Source organism: Felis catus, chromosome E3 (assembly GCF_018350175.1).
Source record: "Felis catus isolate Fca126 chromosome E3, F.catus_Fca126_mat1.0, whole genome shotgun sequence".
Lineage (NCBI taxonomy): Eukaryota > Metazoa > Chordata > Mammalia > Carnivora > Felidae > Felis > Felis catus.
Window position 1 is genome coordinate 9,285,636 of NC_058383.1, and position 14,244 is coordinate 9,299,879.

The following is a 14,244-nucleotide window of genomic DNA, read 5'->3' on the forward strand; positions in this document are numbered from 1 at the left end:
TGGTGGGGGAGTGGATTGGAACTCAAGCCTCCTGACTGAGGGGAGAGACTTTCTGAGCTGTCCAGGGAGGGCTGTGGTCTGTGAGCTTGTGGGTGCAGGGGGAGGTGTGCAGCCAAGGGGGAGGGAAGGTCGGGCCAGCCTCTCTGGAGTCCCTTGCCGCCCTGACCAGGCCCCCTTTCGGGAGGTCACACCGTTATTCCCTGGGCACAGGGCAAGGGAAGCAAAGGCTGAATGTCAGCCCCTACTTGTCTACCTGCCCAAATATTCTTTGACAATCTTCTACTGTATCATTCTGGGCACTGAGCTGCCAGGGCTAGGCTTTCTGGGATTAAGAGGACAACTCCACCCCCAGAGATTTCCCAGTAGCCACAAGGGGAGTCGGGGGGAGGTTGGCACTGCAGGGTCTGGGATTCCTTGATCAGAGGGGCCCCTCCCCTCATCCTTAGCCCCGAAGTCTGCGGTACTCTGCAGCAACCCAAGGCCAGCCTCGGAGCCTCCTTGCCTGGCACTGAGCCCAAGGCCTTGGCCACACTAGCCACACCTTTGACAGGCCTTTGCCAACTGTGGCTGAGCCAGCCCCTCCCTCCCTGGCTCAGCCTTAGAGAAGGCTCGAGAGTCTTCAGGCAGCTGCCCGAGCTCCCTGGAGAGGCCTGACAGCTGATGGGTTGTACCAGTCGCTGGGCTTACTGGGAATTAAAAATATGGGCAACAGTAATTAGAGCACATGGGGGTGGGGGGCACTGGATCTTTCTGGAAGCATCTAGATACTGCCCCTCTGGGAGTATCTCTCCAACCTGCCCACCCCCTAGGCTTCTGGCTAACCTTGGGTGTCACCTCGCCCCACCACCACTGAAAGGGGGCCAAGGAGGAGCCATGTGGGGAGGGCTGGGGATCCATCCCCTGGCCCCTCCCGCCCTGCTGTCTAGCAGAAGGAATCTGTCTAGTCTGGGAGTCTGGGGACCTGCAGTGTCTCTGGCTCTGTGACCTTGGCCAGCAGCTGGCTCCCGTGACTCATTTTCTTCATCTGTACAATGAGACCATTGGACTGGATGTTCTCGAAGGCTCCTTCCAGCTTGGTGAATCAACAGTTTCTCCTCCACTCGCCCTCACTCCCCCAGCCCCTCCGCACTGCCCGCTGTGCCATCTAATACTGTTGAAAGGGGTGTGTGTGTGGTGAGTGGAGGGAGGCAGAGAGGGAGGACCTGGCATCCCCTGTGGTGTCTGTGGGGGTGGGAGGCCCTACAGCCGGAGCGCCTTCATGTCTTGGGTGTCCTTGAGTGGAGGAGAGGGGCCTGGTGAAGGAAGGGCAGGTGTCTTGTGATCGGGCCTGTTTGCTGAACACGCCCTCAGCCGAGAGGCCGGTGCGAGTCCAAGGGGCTTTCAAGAGCATCTCAGAGAGGCAGGGGATGGGAGACACTATCTGGGACACCCAAACTGGGCGTGTACTCTTGTGACTTGCTACCCTGGGTCTGGGACTGCGGGAAACCAATTAAGAAGAGAAAACACCACCAGAACGCAACACAGGAAGCCCTGCCCAGCCTGACTCCCAGCTACCGTATTGGGAGTACAAGGTTAGAGGGGTCCCCGAGGCCCCCATCTGCAGAGAGACCAGGAGAGGACCTACGACACCCCAAAGGCCCACGTCCTGGGGAGGTTCCCCCCGCCCCATCCCCTCCACCCCTTGCTACCAGGTGCAGAATTGGAGTTTTCTATTTTCCTGCTTGCCTTCCTGGAGGTATTTTTTTTTCTCTTTTCCCAAGCTAGAACAGAGTTTAGGCTGAACCCTCAGTCTGTGGGTGGGCAGGGGCTTTGTCCTCTCCCCCTCCTTCCCCGGGGCTTGGACGCTGTTTCCCCAAGTAGCCGGGGTGGGTGCTGAGGACAGAAGCTTGGGGTTTTCCAGGCTGACCTAGACCATCCCCCAGGGCTCCCTCTCCATTCAGGCCAGTTTTGTGTCACTACTGGCCAGCCACCAACAGGCAATTTTCCTTTTCTGTCGCCCTCTAGTGTCTATCTGCCACCACCGCACCTTGCCTTTGGTTCATGCCCTCCCCCAAGGTTTCTGGAAACGCTCGCTCCCTGGCTCCCTGATTCACTTGTTTACTCAGTTGACAGACATCTCAAAGGTGCTTATTTGGGAGATGCAGAGGCCAAGAAGGCATGGCCTGGCTCCAGAAACTCATAGATTTAGGGAAAGATAGGCATGCCAACAGATAAGCTGAACAAGAGCTTAGGGACCTAAAGGCAGGTACAGACCCCAAAGAGCTGGAGGGACCCAGAGGTGAGAGTGGGCATTGCAGCTGGAGATCGGGAAGGCTCCTTGGAGTAGGAGGCAGCTGAGCTAGGTCCTGAACCAGGAGCTCACCTGAACGTTTGGAGGTGGAGACGGCATGCGTGGAGGGCCCGAGGAGGTGGGTCAGCTGGATGGGGTGTATTGGAGTCAAGGACAATGATGGGAGGGGAAGCTAGGTGGGGTGTGGGGCTTGAGGGAGGTGGGGGTGTTCAAAGCCCACGGGGTCTCCAGGCTGAAAGGAAAGTCTTCTTGGGTCCCCGTTTTCCTCCCCGCTGAGCTGCACGCTCCGCTCCAGCACTCAGGCAGGGAGATGGACACCCTGGGTTCTGGTTCCTTCCTGCCAGATCTCCTCTCTGGGGTGGAGTCCGTGACCCTCTCCTTTCTTGGAGGGAAGGACCCCCCAGGACCTTATGCCCTCCCCACACTCCCCAGGTGCCCAAATCCACAGAGACCTAGTCTCACCACCTGCCATCCGGGCACCGAGTGTTTATTAGAGTCCAATTTTTATCCGCACCGCGGAGAAAGAGGGAGAGGAAAATAGAGAGAGGGGGAACCCGGACCAGACCCCAGACCCCTCCCCCCTGTGGGAGCCCAGGGCAGATGCCCTGTTGGGCCAAGGAAGACTTTGTGAGATCCCTGAGGGCCCCAGGAGGAGTGGGCTGGGAGCAGCAGAAGAGGGCTGGGGGTGGGGGGGTGCCACTCGAGGTCCCAGGCCAAGGCCCTGCATCTAGATCTTACCCTTTGCTGTAGCACCCCTCTCTGGGTAGCCTCCACTGACTACCTCCCCACCAAATCCCGAGAAGGAAGCGCTCCCTCGGGCAGGCCCCGAAGTGCCTGTTATCCTATACCTGCGACCCTGTGCTGCCATCTGGCCCATGTCCCAGACACAGGGCACACTGGGACACCAGGGCTTGCTCGGTCATCGGACTGCGTTGCCTTCTCCCACTCCTCACAGGCTCTCTTCCATCTACCTCTTCTCTCCTCACCTTCTGACCTGAACCCCTTTTGATGTCAGGCTCGGATGCAGCATAGTCTATACTTCCCATCTCTTGTCATGCAGAAGGCCTGGCTGCTGCTGCGGCCTTGGCCCCGGGCATGGGGTGAGGGCCGAAGGGGAGAGCCTGGCCTGGAAGGGAGAGGTGGGACCAAGAGTAAGCTCCCCGGCTCCTCAGGCTGGGGCTTAGGGGCCCACCTAGTCTGGGTCCTCCTGGGCCAGGGGAGGGGTCGGGGGAGGCTGTGGGGCCAGCCTCCAGCCATCAGCCAGGATCCTGCAGCCAGCTCAGAAGGAAGCCGCTCCCCAGCTTGGATGGTGATGCACCAAGGGTTAGGTGGTTCTTCCTTCTGTCTAACTTAGATCCTGCCTGCCAGCCCACCTCCTCGTCTGCACGTTGATAGAAAGGAGCCGAGGGCCCTGTGGAGTGGGTGCGGGAGGCTTCCAGGTCTGGCACCTTCCGAGGTGTCCCTGGGTCCACCGAGCTGTCCCCAGCCTGGTGAGCTGGCATCAAGCAGGAAGGGGGACAGGGCGATCCCTGTGTTCGCAACGGCTCTTTGTTCCCTGGACACGGTGGGCAGGCAGGAGGTGGGGGTGGGGACCCTCTAGAAGCAGCAGAACCCAGCTCCTCCTTGTCTGCAGGGCGCCCACACTCAAGGTCTTCCCTGGCCCGGGGACCCCCTTGTAGCAGTGGGGTGCAGGCCCCCTCACGGGTCCTGGGGCCTGACCCCTCGCCTCTCCCTTTGCCAGGGGGCACCAAGCTGGGTCTGTCCGGGCTCAGAAGCCCCCACTCTCTGAGCTGCTCCGGCTGTGGTAGCTGGGACTGGGGGTCCGGGAGGGGCTGCGCGTGCGGCTGCGGGTCCCGCGGCTGCGGCTGCTGTAGCTTCCGTGGCTGTGACCGGGACTGGGGCTGCGGCTGGGGCTCCGGCTTGAGTAGTCGCTGCTCAGGCAGCTGGAGGAGGACGAGGGGCTGGGCCGGTAGTAGGGGATGGGACGCTTTCGGGCACTGCCAGGAGGGAAAAGCTGATTACAGGCCATTCGGGTCCCTGAGCTCTGCCCCAGGCTCTAGCTTGGCCCCTCACTCAGGCCAGGGCTTCCCCAGCAGTGGCCAGGGCTTTCCTGCCTCAGTTTCCCCTGAGCTCTGGCCTTGGAGCGCCCTCTACCCCAAAAGGATCAGGCAGTCAGTGGTCACTTGCCAATTTCATGTTGGACCTTTTGTTTTTTGCTCACTTGTCTTTAGGGAAAGGGGACCCAGGCTCTGCTTGACCCGAGTAGGCGCTCAACAATTTGTTGAATAAATGAAACTTTTAAATATAGACAACTCGCGTCAACCAAGCTAAGTAGTGGTTTCTGTGCATGGGAACGGTTGTGGATATAGCCCAGCCCTGCTGCTCTCTTCCTCACAGAATCGAAGGATTTGGTTTTTCAGGTCACTTCAAGGGAACAAGGAGGAGACCCCCCGGCCATCGCTGCCCATGCCCGTGGCCCAGCCCAGTCCCGCCGGCCCCTTCTCCTCACTCAGCTACCTCCCGCCGGCCCGGAGTTAGTTTGAAGCCAGGAAGCTGTGACCCAGAGAAAAGAAAGGAGAGTGGTTAAGGGGGCAACAGTGCCCCATGGCGTGGGGTTAATTCTGAGGAAGAAAACAGGTGTACGTTAGTGGATGGAGGAGGAGGCAGCCCGGGAGAGGGGCCGAGGTGGGTGCCAGGTGGAAGGTGCAGGGCTCCAGCCGTCTTAGGACCCTCTGCGTATGGCGATCTGGATCCCCAAGGACTTGGAAGGGCTGGTTAGAGAATCAGCCCATGTTAGAGCTGAAAAGATGCTCAGGGAGCCCTGCTTATTGTTCAGACATGAGAACCGAGCCCCAGAGAGGCACACTGATCTCCCAAGGCTGCCCAGCAAAGTCTCAGAGCTGGGTTCAGAATTTTGCCTGTAGCCCTCTACCCCATGTCAGGGGTCTAGGGCTAGCAGAGTGATTTCCACGAACACAGACCATAATCTCACCCGGAGGCCCAGGCCCACGCCCACCGGTCTGGGCCAAAGAAGCTTTCTGACGGGGCTTCTGTCACATCAGCCACACCCTCTGCACAGCCCCATAGGACTGAGAGGGGCAGTGGAAGGGATGGGACCTCCCACAGCTGCCCCAGAGGGTAGGCCGCTGGTGCCCCCTCCTCCAAATTCCCCAGGGGGCTGGGAGGTGAGCAGTGAGGTTAGTGAGAAAAGGAGAGGCAGACAGATGACAGCTGAACAGAGCCAGATCAGCTCACATGGGCATCTCCCCTGCAGCCTGTGGGGAGGGGGTCCCCTCGGCCCCCAGGCCGGCCACAGGCCACTCGGCAGGCTGGACCTTGAGATGAAGGAGAAAAGGAGACATCATTGCCAGGAGATGGATGTGGGGAGGAAGGAGAGAGGGAGGGGCTCCAGGAGGGATGGCTGGAATCTTCCGGAGCTGAACTCCATGCCTGCTGCTGCCTACCCAGACCCGAGCGCACAGCCCCCTCCCCTCCGTGGGCCTTCAGACCCCTGCCTCTGAGTCCCACCTCCCCAGCACCTCCAGTTCTGGCCCCTCTCCTCCTCCAGGGGCCTCTCCCTCCCCCCCCCCCCCCCGCCCCCGCCAGAACAACACATCTCCCGCACCGGGTTCAGTCCGTTCCCCTGGAGGTCCCCAGCGGGCCGGCCGGGGCCCCTCAGTACCTGGTGATGCGCCGCGGCTCCATGAAGCTGGGCGAGTCCCGGCGCCGCTTGCGGATGGGCGAGTAGCTGCGGGAGCGGCGCCGGGCGCGGGCGGCCTCGGCCTCGGCGTGCCTCGCGCGGCCTTCGCCGTCCTTGTCCCTGCGGGCCCGGCCGAGGTGAGCGACGCGGCCCGGCCCGGCCAGCCCGCCCAGGCCCGGCCCCGGCCCCGCCGCCACCCCAGCGCCCGCGGGGACCCCCGGGCCCGCACTTACCGGCCCAGGGTTTTCTTGGGCGACGGCGAGCGGCTGGGGCTGCGGGTCCTCTTCTCTGCGGAGCGCGAGCGGGACTTGGAGGGCGAGCGGCTGGAGCTCCACGAGCGCGGGTGGGGGCCCGGGCTGCGCGACGAGCTCTTCCCCTCCGGGCCGCCGTGCCTGCCGTGCGCGCCCGGGGACGGGGAGGTGCTGGCCGGCCGAGCGCGCGGGGGCCGCTCCTTGGTCCTGGAGGAGAGGCACGGCGACAGGGGCTTAGCTAGGGAGAAAGTGGGCTGGGGGTGGGGGTGGGGGGTTGAAGAGGGTGCGGGTGACAGGGAGGGGGCTCAGCTAAGGACAAAGTGGGCTCAGGGGAGGGAAAGGGATTCAGTAGGGGGAGGAGTTCTATGCAGGAGAGAAGGGTTAGTGAGCTGGAAGAGGTGATGCGTGAGTTGGTGGCGCGGGGGAAGGTTGCCTGAGCAGGGAAAGGGCTGGGATAGGGGCGTGGGGAGTGAAATCAGTGTGGAAGAGTGTGTTCCCTGGTGTGGAGGGAGAGTGATCGGTGGGGGCGAGCAAGTGAGGGAGGAGAGAGAGCTCCCTGATGGGAGGAGAATCCTGGGTGTGGGGCGGGGCGGGGGGGGGGGGAACTCTGTTGGGTAGGAGAGTGATCAGTGTGGGGAAGGGAGGGCTCCGTGTGTGAGGAGAGAGCGATCAGTGAGGGGGGTACCTCAGTGAGTGGGGAAGGAGAATGGGAGGCAGTTTGCAGAGAGGGAGAATTGCAGAGTGGAAGGGAGTTTGCACCGTGGGTGGGGGGAGTGATCACAGAAGGGGGAGCTTAATGAGAAGGAGGGAGAGCGGTCAGTGTGGGGAGAACAGTCGGTGGGTGGGGGGTAAGGGGTCTTTGGGAGCAGGGAGAGTGGTCAGAGGGGCCGGTGGGGGGGGGGGCTGTTCCGAGGGGTGGGGGAGAGGGGTCGGTGGAGAGGGGAAGCTGTTCTGTGGGGAGGGAGGGGCGAGAGCGTGGGGAAGGGTGCTCCGCGGGGATGGACGGGACCGGTGGGGGCAGGTGTTCCGCGGGGGCGGGGCAGCGCTCGGGGCGGGGAGGGGAGCCGCTCACCGTTTCCCGTGCGCGCCGTGGCCTCGCTCGGAGCCGGGCTCGGGCCCGGGGCCGGGGGCGCCGCCACCGCCGCCGTCGCCGGAGTCGCTGCTGGAGCGGGCCCTGCTGAGCGAGCGCGACGAACCCCGGGGCGGCGCGGGCCGGGCGCGCCGGCGGCCCCTGCGGCGGGGCGCGGACGCCGAGGACCGGGAGCGCCGCCGCCGCCGTCGCCGCCGCCGCCGCCTGGCCGTCCCGCCCGCCGCGCGGCCTCCTCTGCCCTGGGACGACGGAGCCGAGCGCGGGCTCGGGCTCTCCTTGCCCCGCGCGGGCGGCGTGGCTGCGCCGGCCTCCGCCTGGTCGCGGGCCCTGGGCGAGGGCGAGCTGGGCTTCTGACGGGGAGAGAGGCAGAGAGGGCACGGAGGGGGGTGGAGGGGACGGGGGCGCAGACAGAGACGGGGCGGAAGAGATGCCCGCAGAGACAGAGGAAACCGAGGAGGTCGAGAGAGTCCAGAGCAGAGAGAGAGGCGGAGGAGAAGGAGGCGAAGGAGCAGGGGAAGTTAGAGAAGCAGAGAGAAAAGGCGGAGACGAGGGGGAGAGAGAGCAGAGGAGAGACAGAGAGAGGACAGGCAAAGAGAAGGAGCGAGGTCGAGGGTGAGAGAGCGGGCGGGTGGGGTGGGGGGGGGGAGAGAAGGAGAGGGGGCTTTCACCGGGCCCAGGCCGGGGGCTGCCAGTCCCGGAGCATCGCACACACGGTTCCCCGCGCCTGCCCTGCCTCTGCCTCTCCTGAGTGTCCACCTTCTGGCCTCAACAGTGCAGCTCATGCAAGGTTCTCGGCATGCAAAACACAAGAGGGACGGAGCGGTGGGGGGAGGGGGGCTGAAACGGAGGGGGCTCCAGGACGGGCACGGGGGCTGGCATTGCCCCCCGATGGGACGGACGATCCCGGCAGAGAGTAGAGAGAGGGCGGGCACCGGGAGGCCGGGCCGGGGCCAGCCCCCCAGGCCAGGCCCCCCCCAGCGCGTGGGGGGTGGGTGAGGGGATGGAAGGGGCACACGGCACACAGATGGGGGTGGGGGCGGGGCGGGACAACTGAACTCAAAACTGAACCGAAGAAAGGGAGGAAAAACAGAAATAAAAAACAAAATCCACAAATGTCATTAGATACCAAAATCAAAAACAATGTCTGAACTCCTGGGGAACTGACATTTTTTCTGTTAACATTTTTTCTTTCTTTGTTTTCCGGCCCTGCAGAGACCTGTGGAACTGTCAGTAACACCCGACTGTCTTTCTGTTTCTCTCTTTTCTTTTCCTTTCCTTTTTTTTTTTTTAAAGTTCTGATTTTTTTTTTAAGTCCCTCTTGGTTAACGTCCACTTACCAATAAAGTGGCACTTCCTCCTTTAGTAGGTAAGGTGTGTAAGAGAAGGGAAAAGTGTGGTAGCGTAAGTTCATCATTAGATTCACAAAAATGCAAGAGAGATAGAGAGAGAGAGAAAAAAAAAACGCAACCACCCCATTCTAGGCCGAGAGGAGGCCACACCGCCTCTGGAGGAAGGACTGGCCGCGCCCGGCTCCTCGGGCCTGAGCAGGCACCTCTTGGGTGACTGCTGGATAGAGATGTCCAATGTTCTTCCAAAAGTGCAGTTAGGACACAAGGGTTGGGGTACAGAAAACCAGAAAGGGAGCCTGGTACCATCAAAAGGGCCCTAGCTGGCAACCAGGGGTCTGAGAGCCTGCCTCTGCCTCACTGAGTGACCCTGGCTAAGTCACTTCCCCACTCTGGGCCTCAGTTTCCCCATCCCCAAAAGGAGAGGGTTGGGCTCTGCTTCCTGATGTCCCTACCAGAGCAAATACTCCGGGATTCTCTGTGTACCCCTGACCACCCTCTCCATCCTCCTCCCCTCACCGAACAGACCCCTCCTCTTGTCCTCGGGTTTCCAGCTTTCTGTCTATCTGGTAACAGTTGGTTCCACCTGTCTACCCCACCCCCAACCACCAGCACCAACTTGACTTCGAAGCACCTCCGGGGCAGAAGTTTTTGGTTGGATTCAGCTCCGTAACCTCAGTTTTTATCGCAGAACTTGGCATTTAGTAGGGCCTCAATGCCGTTGCTGAAGAAGGAATCATTACAAGGGTCGGGGCCAAACCAGGTAGTACTCAAAGAGGGGCAGGGTCTGGGCCAAGCTTTTTTGGCAGGCTCCTGGGATGGGAGAACAAAACCAGCTACCTACCACCCCTCAGGGCACCTTGCTGCCAGAGACTGAAAGGAACGTGGTTTCCTTGGCATGGCCTATGCTTCCTGCAGGAGGCGGGGTGGTGCCCAGGCCCTTCCGTGCAAGCCTGGATCCAGCCAGGGCTTGGAGGCAGAGCCAAGAAGTCGGTCCCATGGGAGGAAAGGCACAGCCAGCTCTGACTGGTGGCTGAAGCAGCCAATGAACACTAGCCATAGCAGGTGAGAGCAGCTGTCCAGAGTCAAATGGGCCGTAAAGGCCTCCTGGGAGAGCCTGGTGTCTCCCTTTGGGGCTCAGGCAGGCATAGGTGGGCAGGGTGGATATCTGAGCACCCCAGCTCTCCTGATGACCAGCTCACCTCTCATCCTGGGCTAGGAGCCATGGCCCCTCTGAGATGGCAGCTCCAAAGTCAAGAGACATTACCAGGAGACACTTGGCTCTCCTAACACATATCCCCTGCACCCCAGCGGGTGGCCAGTGCCTACAGCTCCCAAGCCCCCAGAGGAGGCAAATGAGAAAAATCTCCAGAATCTTCACATTTCCAAGTTCTTTCCTATCTCCTGGGTTGTCTGAGAGTGGAAAGTGAACAGATCCCAGGCAGGGGAGTGGGGGCCCTGGTGGCCAAGGCATAGTACCCAAACCCAGGAAACGCTGGACCCCACCCTAAAGAAGCCTTTGCTTGCTATTCTGATGGGGGGGGGGGCGTGCAGCCAGGCAAGCGGGCAGAATAGTAAACATGGGGGTCAAGACCTGGCTGTGAACCCTGGCTCCAGCTTAGACTCTGGATCTGAGCCAGCTTCTCTGACTCCAGGAGACAGGCCAGCAGTGGGGGAAGGAGACTGAAGGCCCCAATGTTCCTTCCCACAGACACTGGGGCAGGGGGGGATCCTCTCTACTTCCCACTGTTGGGCTGGGCATGTGGTGGGATTGTTAGGAGCAAAAAGGGTCTGGGTTGGGTGGACGCCCACCTGCATCACGTTGCTGCCCGCAACCACTGAGGCCCAAACCTCTGTGCTTATCTGGAAGCTTCCTGCCTGGCGTGCCTTGAAGTCAAGTCCTCCTCCCTCTCCCCCCCTCCAAGCCAAATGCCATAGCTTAAGATGATGGTAAGTGGAAAAGTGGCACACCTGGGATCAGCCCTGATAGGAGTTTGCTGTGATCGAACTCTGGGGGCCTCAGTTTCCCCATCGATAAAGTGGGGATAACTGGGGTCTTTGCTGGGGGAGGCGCCTGTATAGGAGTCGAAAGGTTCTTTTCAGAGCACAAGTGACTCACAGTCCCCTCACGGATGAACGGGGTCAGAGCAGCGCAGGAAGGTCTGGGCATGGCCACGTGCCAGGATGGCAGAGGACGGGACGAAGGCGCTGCTGGGCAGGGTGGCAGACGGCACCTTCCCTGGGGGAAGACTCCTTGGGCCAATCTCACATTCTTATCCACCCATACCTCCCTGGAGAAAGGGTCGCCATGGTCCCGCCAGAGTGAGAGCCCCCTCCTCCGCTTGGCCGGGTCTCATTTTTCCCAGGAACTGAGGGAGAAATCAGTCCAGACACCATGGGATTTCATAGCCAGACGGGACTGTTGTGGCCAGGGACCTCCAAACATCTCCTCCGGAAGCCTGCTCTTTGTGACTCCTGTTCCCTCTTCCCCTTCCCTGCCCCTCACCACCCCCTCACAGCCTGGCTAATGCCTATGGGCCCTGTGCTCAATCAAGACCACCTCCTCCAGGAAGCCTCCCCTGACCCTCACCCTGAAACAGGTGCGTTCCTCTGTGATCCCACAGACCCTTGGGCCTTCTCTCAGTATGGACTGTGCAGGGCTGCGAGGCCTACTGTGGTGAGCAGAGTTCCCCACCTGTTGGCTCGGCTTTTCCCCTCTAATTGTTCTGAGTGACCTTTGTCAGTGCCCCAGCCTGATAGGTGGGGGCCGCAAACCAGTTCCCTCAAACCCAGGCACGGACACCTAGCACGGGACCTGGCACCGAGGAGGGCCCAGCGGATGCTGGCTGAGTGTGTGTGTGAGTCAATGAGTCAGTGAACACAGAGGACCTCGCCTGTCTCTGAGCCCGGCTTCCAGGCTTCCAGGAGCCCCTCTGCTCCTTTGTACCACCTGCTCTCTGATACCTTCTCTTTCGCTTACATGAGACATGTTTGGAGGGAAAAGGCAATGGAAAAGAGTAAGGCAAAAGATGACGTGCCAGCCCCATCCCGGGAATCTTAAGGACGAGAACAGTGAGCATCCGAGATGCCCCACCCCCTCTCCCCCAGGGCTCAGCTAACTACCCCCTCTAGCTCAGCATTTGGCGATCCCGTTTCTGGGTCCCTGGTCACATCAGGTCCTCTACTCCTCCCATCGGGCTGGGACAGTCTCCCCGTGGGACCCAGAGTGATTTCTCTCTCCCTGAACAACTTCCTGTCTGCCCTCCCAACACCACTGACAGCCGAGCAATATTCTGAGTGGGTGAGCTCCTCACAACCTGCCCCTGGGGTCAACATAGGGGAGCGGGTGGGGGGGGGAGGGGGCGAGGAGGGTGAAGAGCCGGGCTTTCTCTTTCCAGAGCTGAGGACGGAGGTCCGCTGATGCCTCACAAGGGCTGGGATGTCAAACTTCTGCAGCTACTCCCAGGTGGGACAGGAAACAGTTTAAAGAGCTGGGGTGGGCGGTGGGGTCCGAGGACCTACCCCCAACGTGGCTGGATTGGGCACTGGCCTGGGAGTCGCAAGTCTCGGGACCTAAGCTCGGTTCCGCTCCAACACCTCGGGGAACCCCGGCTCTCACTGACTATCCTTTCCGAATCATTCTGCACATTAAACTCAAATTCAGAAGATGGAACGATGCTGGGGGCAGAGGGAGACCCTGTCTGAGCTGAGTAGTGGTCCAGGCAGGGGGGAGGGTGAGCTGAGAGTCCCCTTCGTCCCCCAAATTGCCCCACTGAAACTTTACTGAGTAGGCCCTCTGAGTCCAGTGCCAGCTCGCTGGGCCCCTGAAGTTCAACGACCATTACACCCAAAAGGTGGAGCTGTGAGGTTCAGCCCTGGTGCCCCAGAGTCTGTAGGTCCTGCCTGAAAGCTCCAGCTGCCACCAGGGCAGGACCCTTGGGAGCCCAGCAGGCCCTGGAGGGTGGGGCAGGGCTCTTTCCTCAGGTTTGGCCTCAGCCAGAACTTCTTCCAGGATCTGGAGGCCAAGAGGCCAGCACACGCTCCTCCACCACTGCTTAGTGCCAAAACGGGCCCCGGGGGCTGGCAGGGGTGAGGGGTGGGGGGCTTAGCAGCTACTCCAGACAACAGAAATCAAATTGGCTCAACCGCAGCATACAGTTCAGGAGGAGAACACAAACTTGGAAATGCTAACCACACAGAAATGCATTCGGACAACAAAATGAGAAAGAGAGGGAGTGGGGGGACGGGGCTGGGAGGGGTGGGGGTGGAGGTGGGGTCGGAGAGGAAGAAGAAGGAGCAGGGAAGGTGGAAAGGAGGGGGGAAATGAACCAGAAAAGTTGTCGGGGAAAGTCAAGAAAACCAAACGACAAACCAGGAAACACAGCTTTCGTACGTAGCTCATTTGGAGAAAAAAACGCAAGTTACAAATGAGGAGTCGCTAAAAGAAAGAAAGAAAAGGGAAGGAGAGAAAAGCAACCAGAGCGAGATCGAGAGGAAGAGAGAGAAAGAAAACCACATTCAAACCAAGCAGAGTGGCAGGGGGCTTATCTGGAGATGGGAGCGAGCGGGGCGCACAGCGGGGCCGGGATACCTACCTTCTCAGTGGTCAGGGACAGGAATGCAATAATAAAAAAGAAAAGAAGATCTCCGCATTGGGAATGCAGAAGGTGGGGGGGGGGGGGGAAGACGGTGACTCTAAGCTGTGCTCCCCCTTGGGAACTGGCACCTGCGTGTGCAGCCAGGGTGGCTTTCGGTCTAGTCCCAGGGGTGGGAGGGGGCTCCTGCCCAGCCATTTTGGTCTGCTTTCTTTGTTTGTTTTTTTCTTTTTGTGTTTAAACCCGCAGGCTCCAATAGCCAAGCTTTCCTTGACTCTTTAAACAACAGAAAACCTCCAGAGGGCATGCAGGAAGCGGATGGAAGCAGAACCAGAGGGTGGGCTCAGGAGGGGCTGGCAGCAGGGGGAGAGAGGCCCATGGGGGGGGGAGAGATGGAGAGAGAGACAGAGACAGAGAGATGCAGAGAGAGAGGGAAACAAAGGCAGAAGGAAACAGACAGGCAGGGGAAATAGAGAGAGGCGGGCCCAGACAGAACAAAGAGAGAGAAGCTATTACAATGAGGCAGAGTGGACAGATGGGGTGAAGGGATCAGTGCATTTAAAAGGGAAGGCAACCACAGATTCAGTTTGGAGGCCTGGTCCTGCCTCAGGTCAACTGCTTTCCCTCTCTGCTTAGGCGTCATTTTAGCAAAACCCATCCCTCCTGCCTTCTGGCTTCGGCCTGGGAGAAATGCCAAGATGCCGCTTCCTATTCTGACTGCCCCCCCCCCGCCCCCCCCAGCTGTGGTTACTGCTCTTTCCTGGGGGCAGGAGGGGGGGGCCGGGGTGGAGCGGGTCACCCTAGGCTGCCCATTTCGTGATGAAATTTGAGCCAGAGGCGGAGGCCAGAGAGAGCCTGGGGGCCTGGCCCAGGAACCTTCTGTCACTCTCACCAAATGGAGAGGCTTCCCTTGACACTTCCAATGCCAGGGACAGGTGGAGCCAAGGCAGGGGGCCCTCCTTCTAAGTCCTT

The 14,244-nt window shown here is 60.6% G+C and overlaps 1 protein-coding gene across 1 annotated transcript in view; it reads right to left on the minus strand.

Moving 5' to 3' along the window:
• Positions 1-2,748: 2,748 nt before the first annotated feature.
• Positions 2,749-14,244, minus strand: part of SRRM3 (serine/arginine repetitive matrix 3) — a 35,038-nt gene continuing 23,542 nt past the window's right edge. Inside the window, 6 exon segments of the mRNA XM_023247143.2 lie at positions 2,749-4,287; positions 5,546-5,584; positions 5,586-5,625; positions 5,973-6,110; positions 6,224-6,448; positions 7,314-7,681. Coding sequence (XP_023102911.1) covers positions 3,547-4,287; positions 5,546-5,584; positions 5,586-5,625; positions 5,973-6,110; positions 6,224-6,448; positions 7,314-7,681 — 1,551 coding nt within the window. The 3' untranslated portion in view covers positions 2,749-3,546.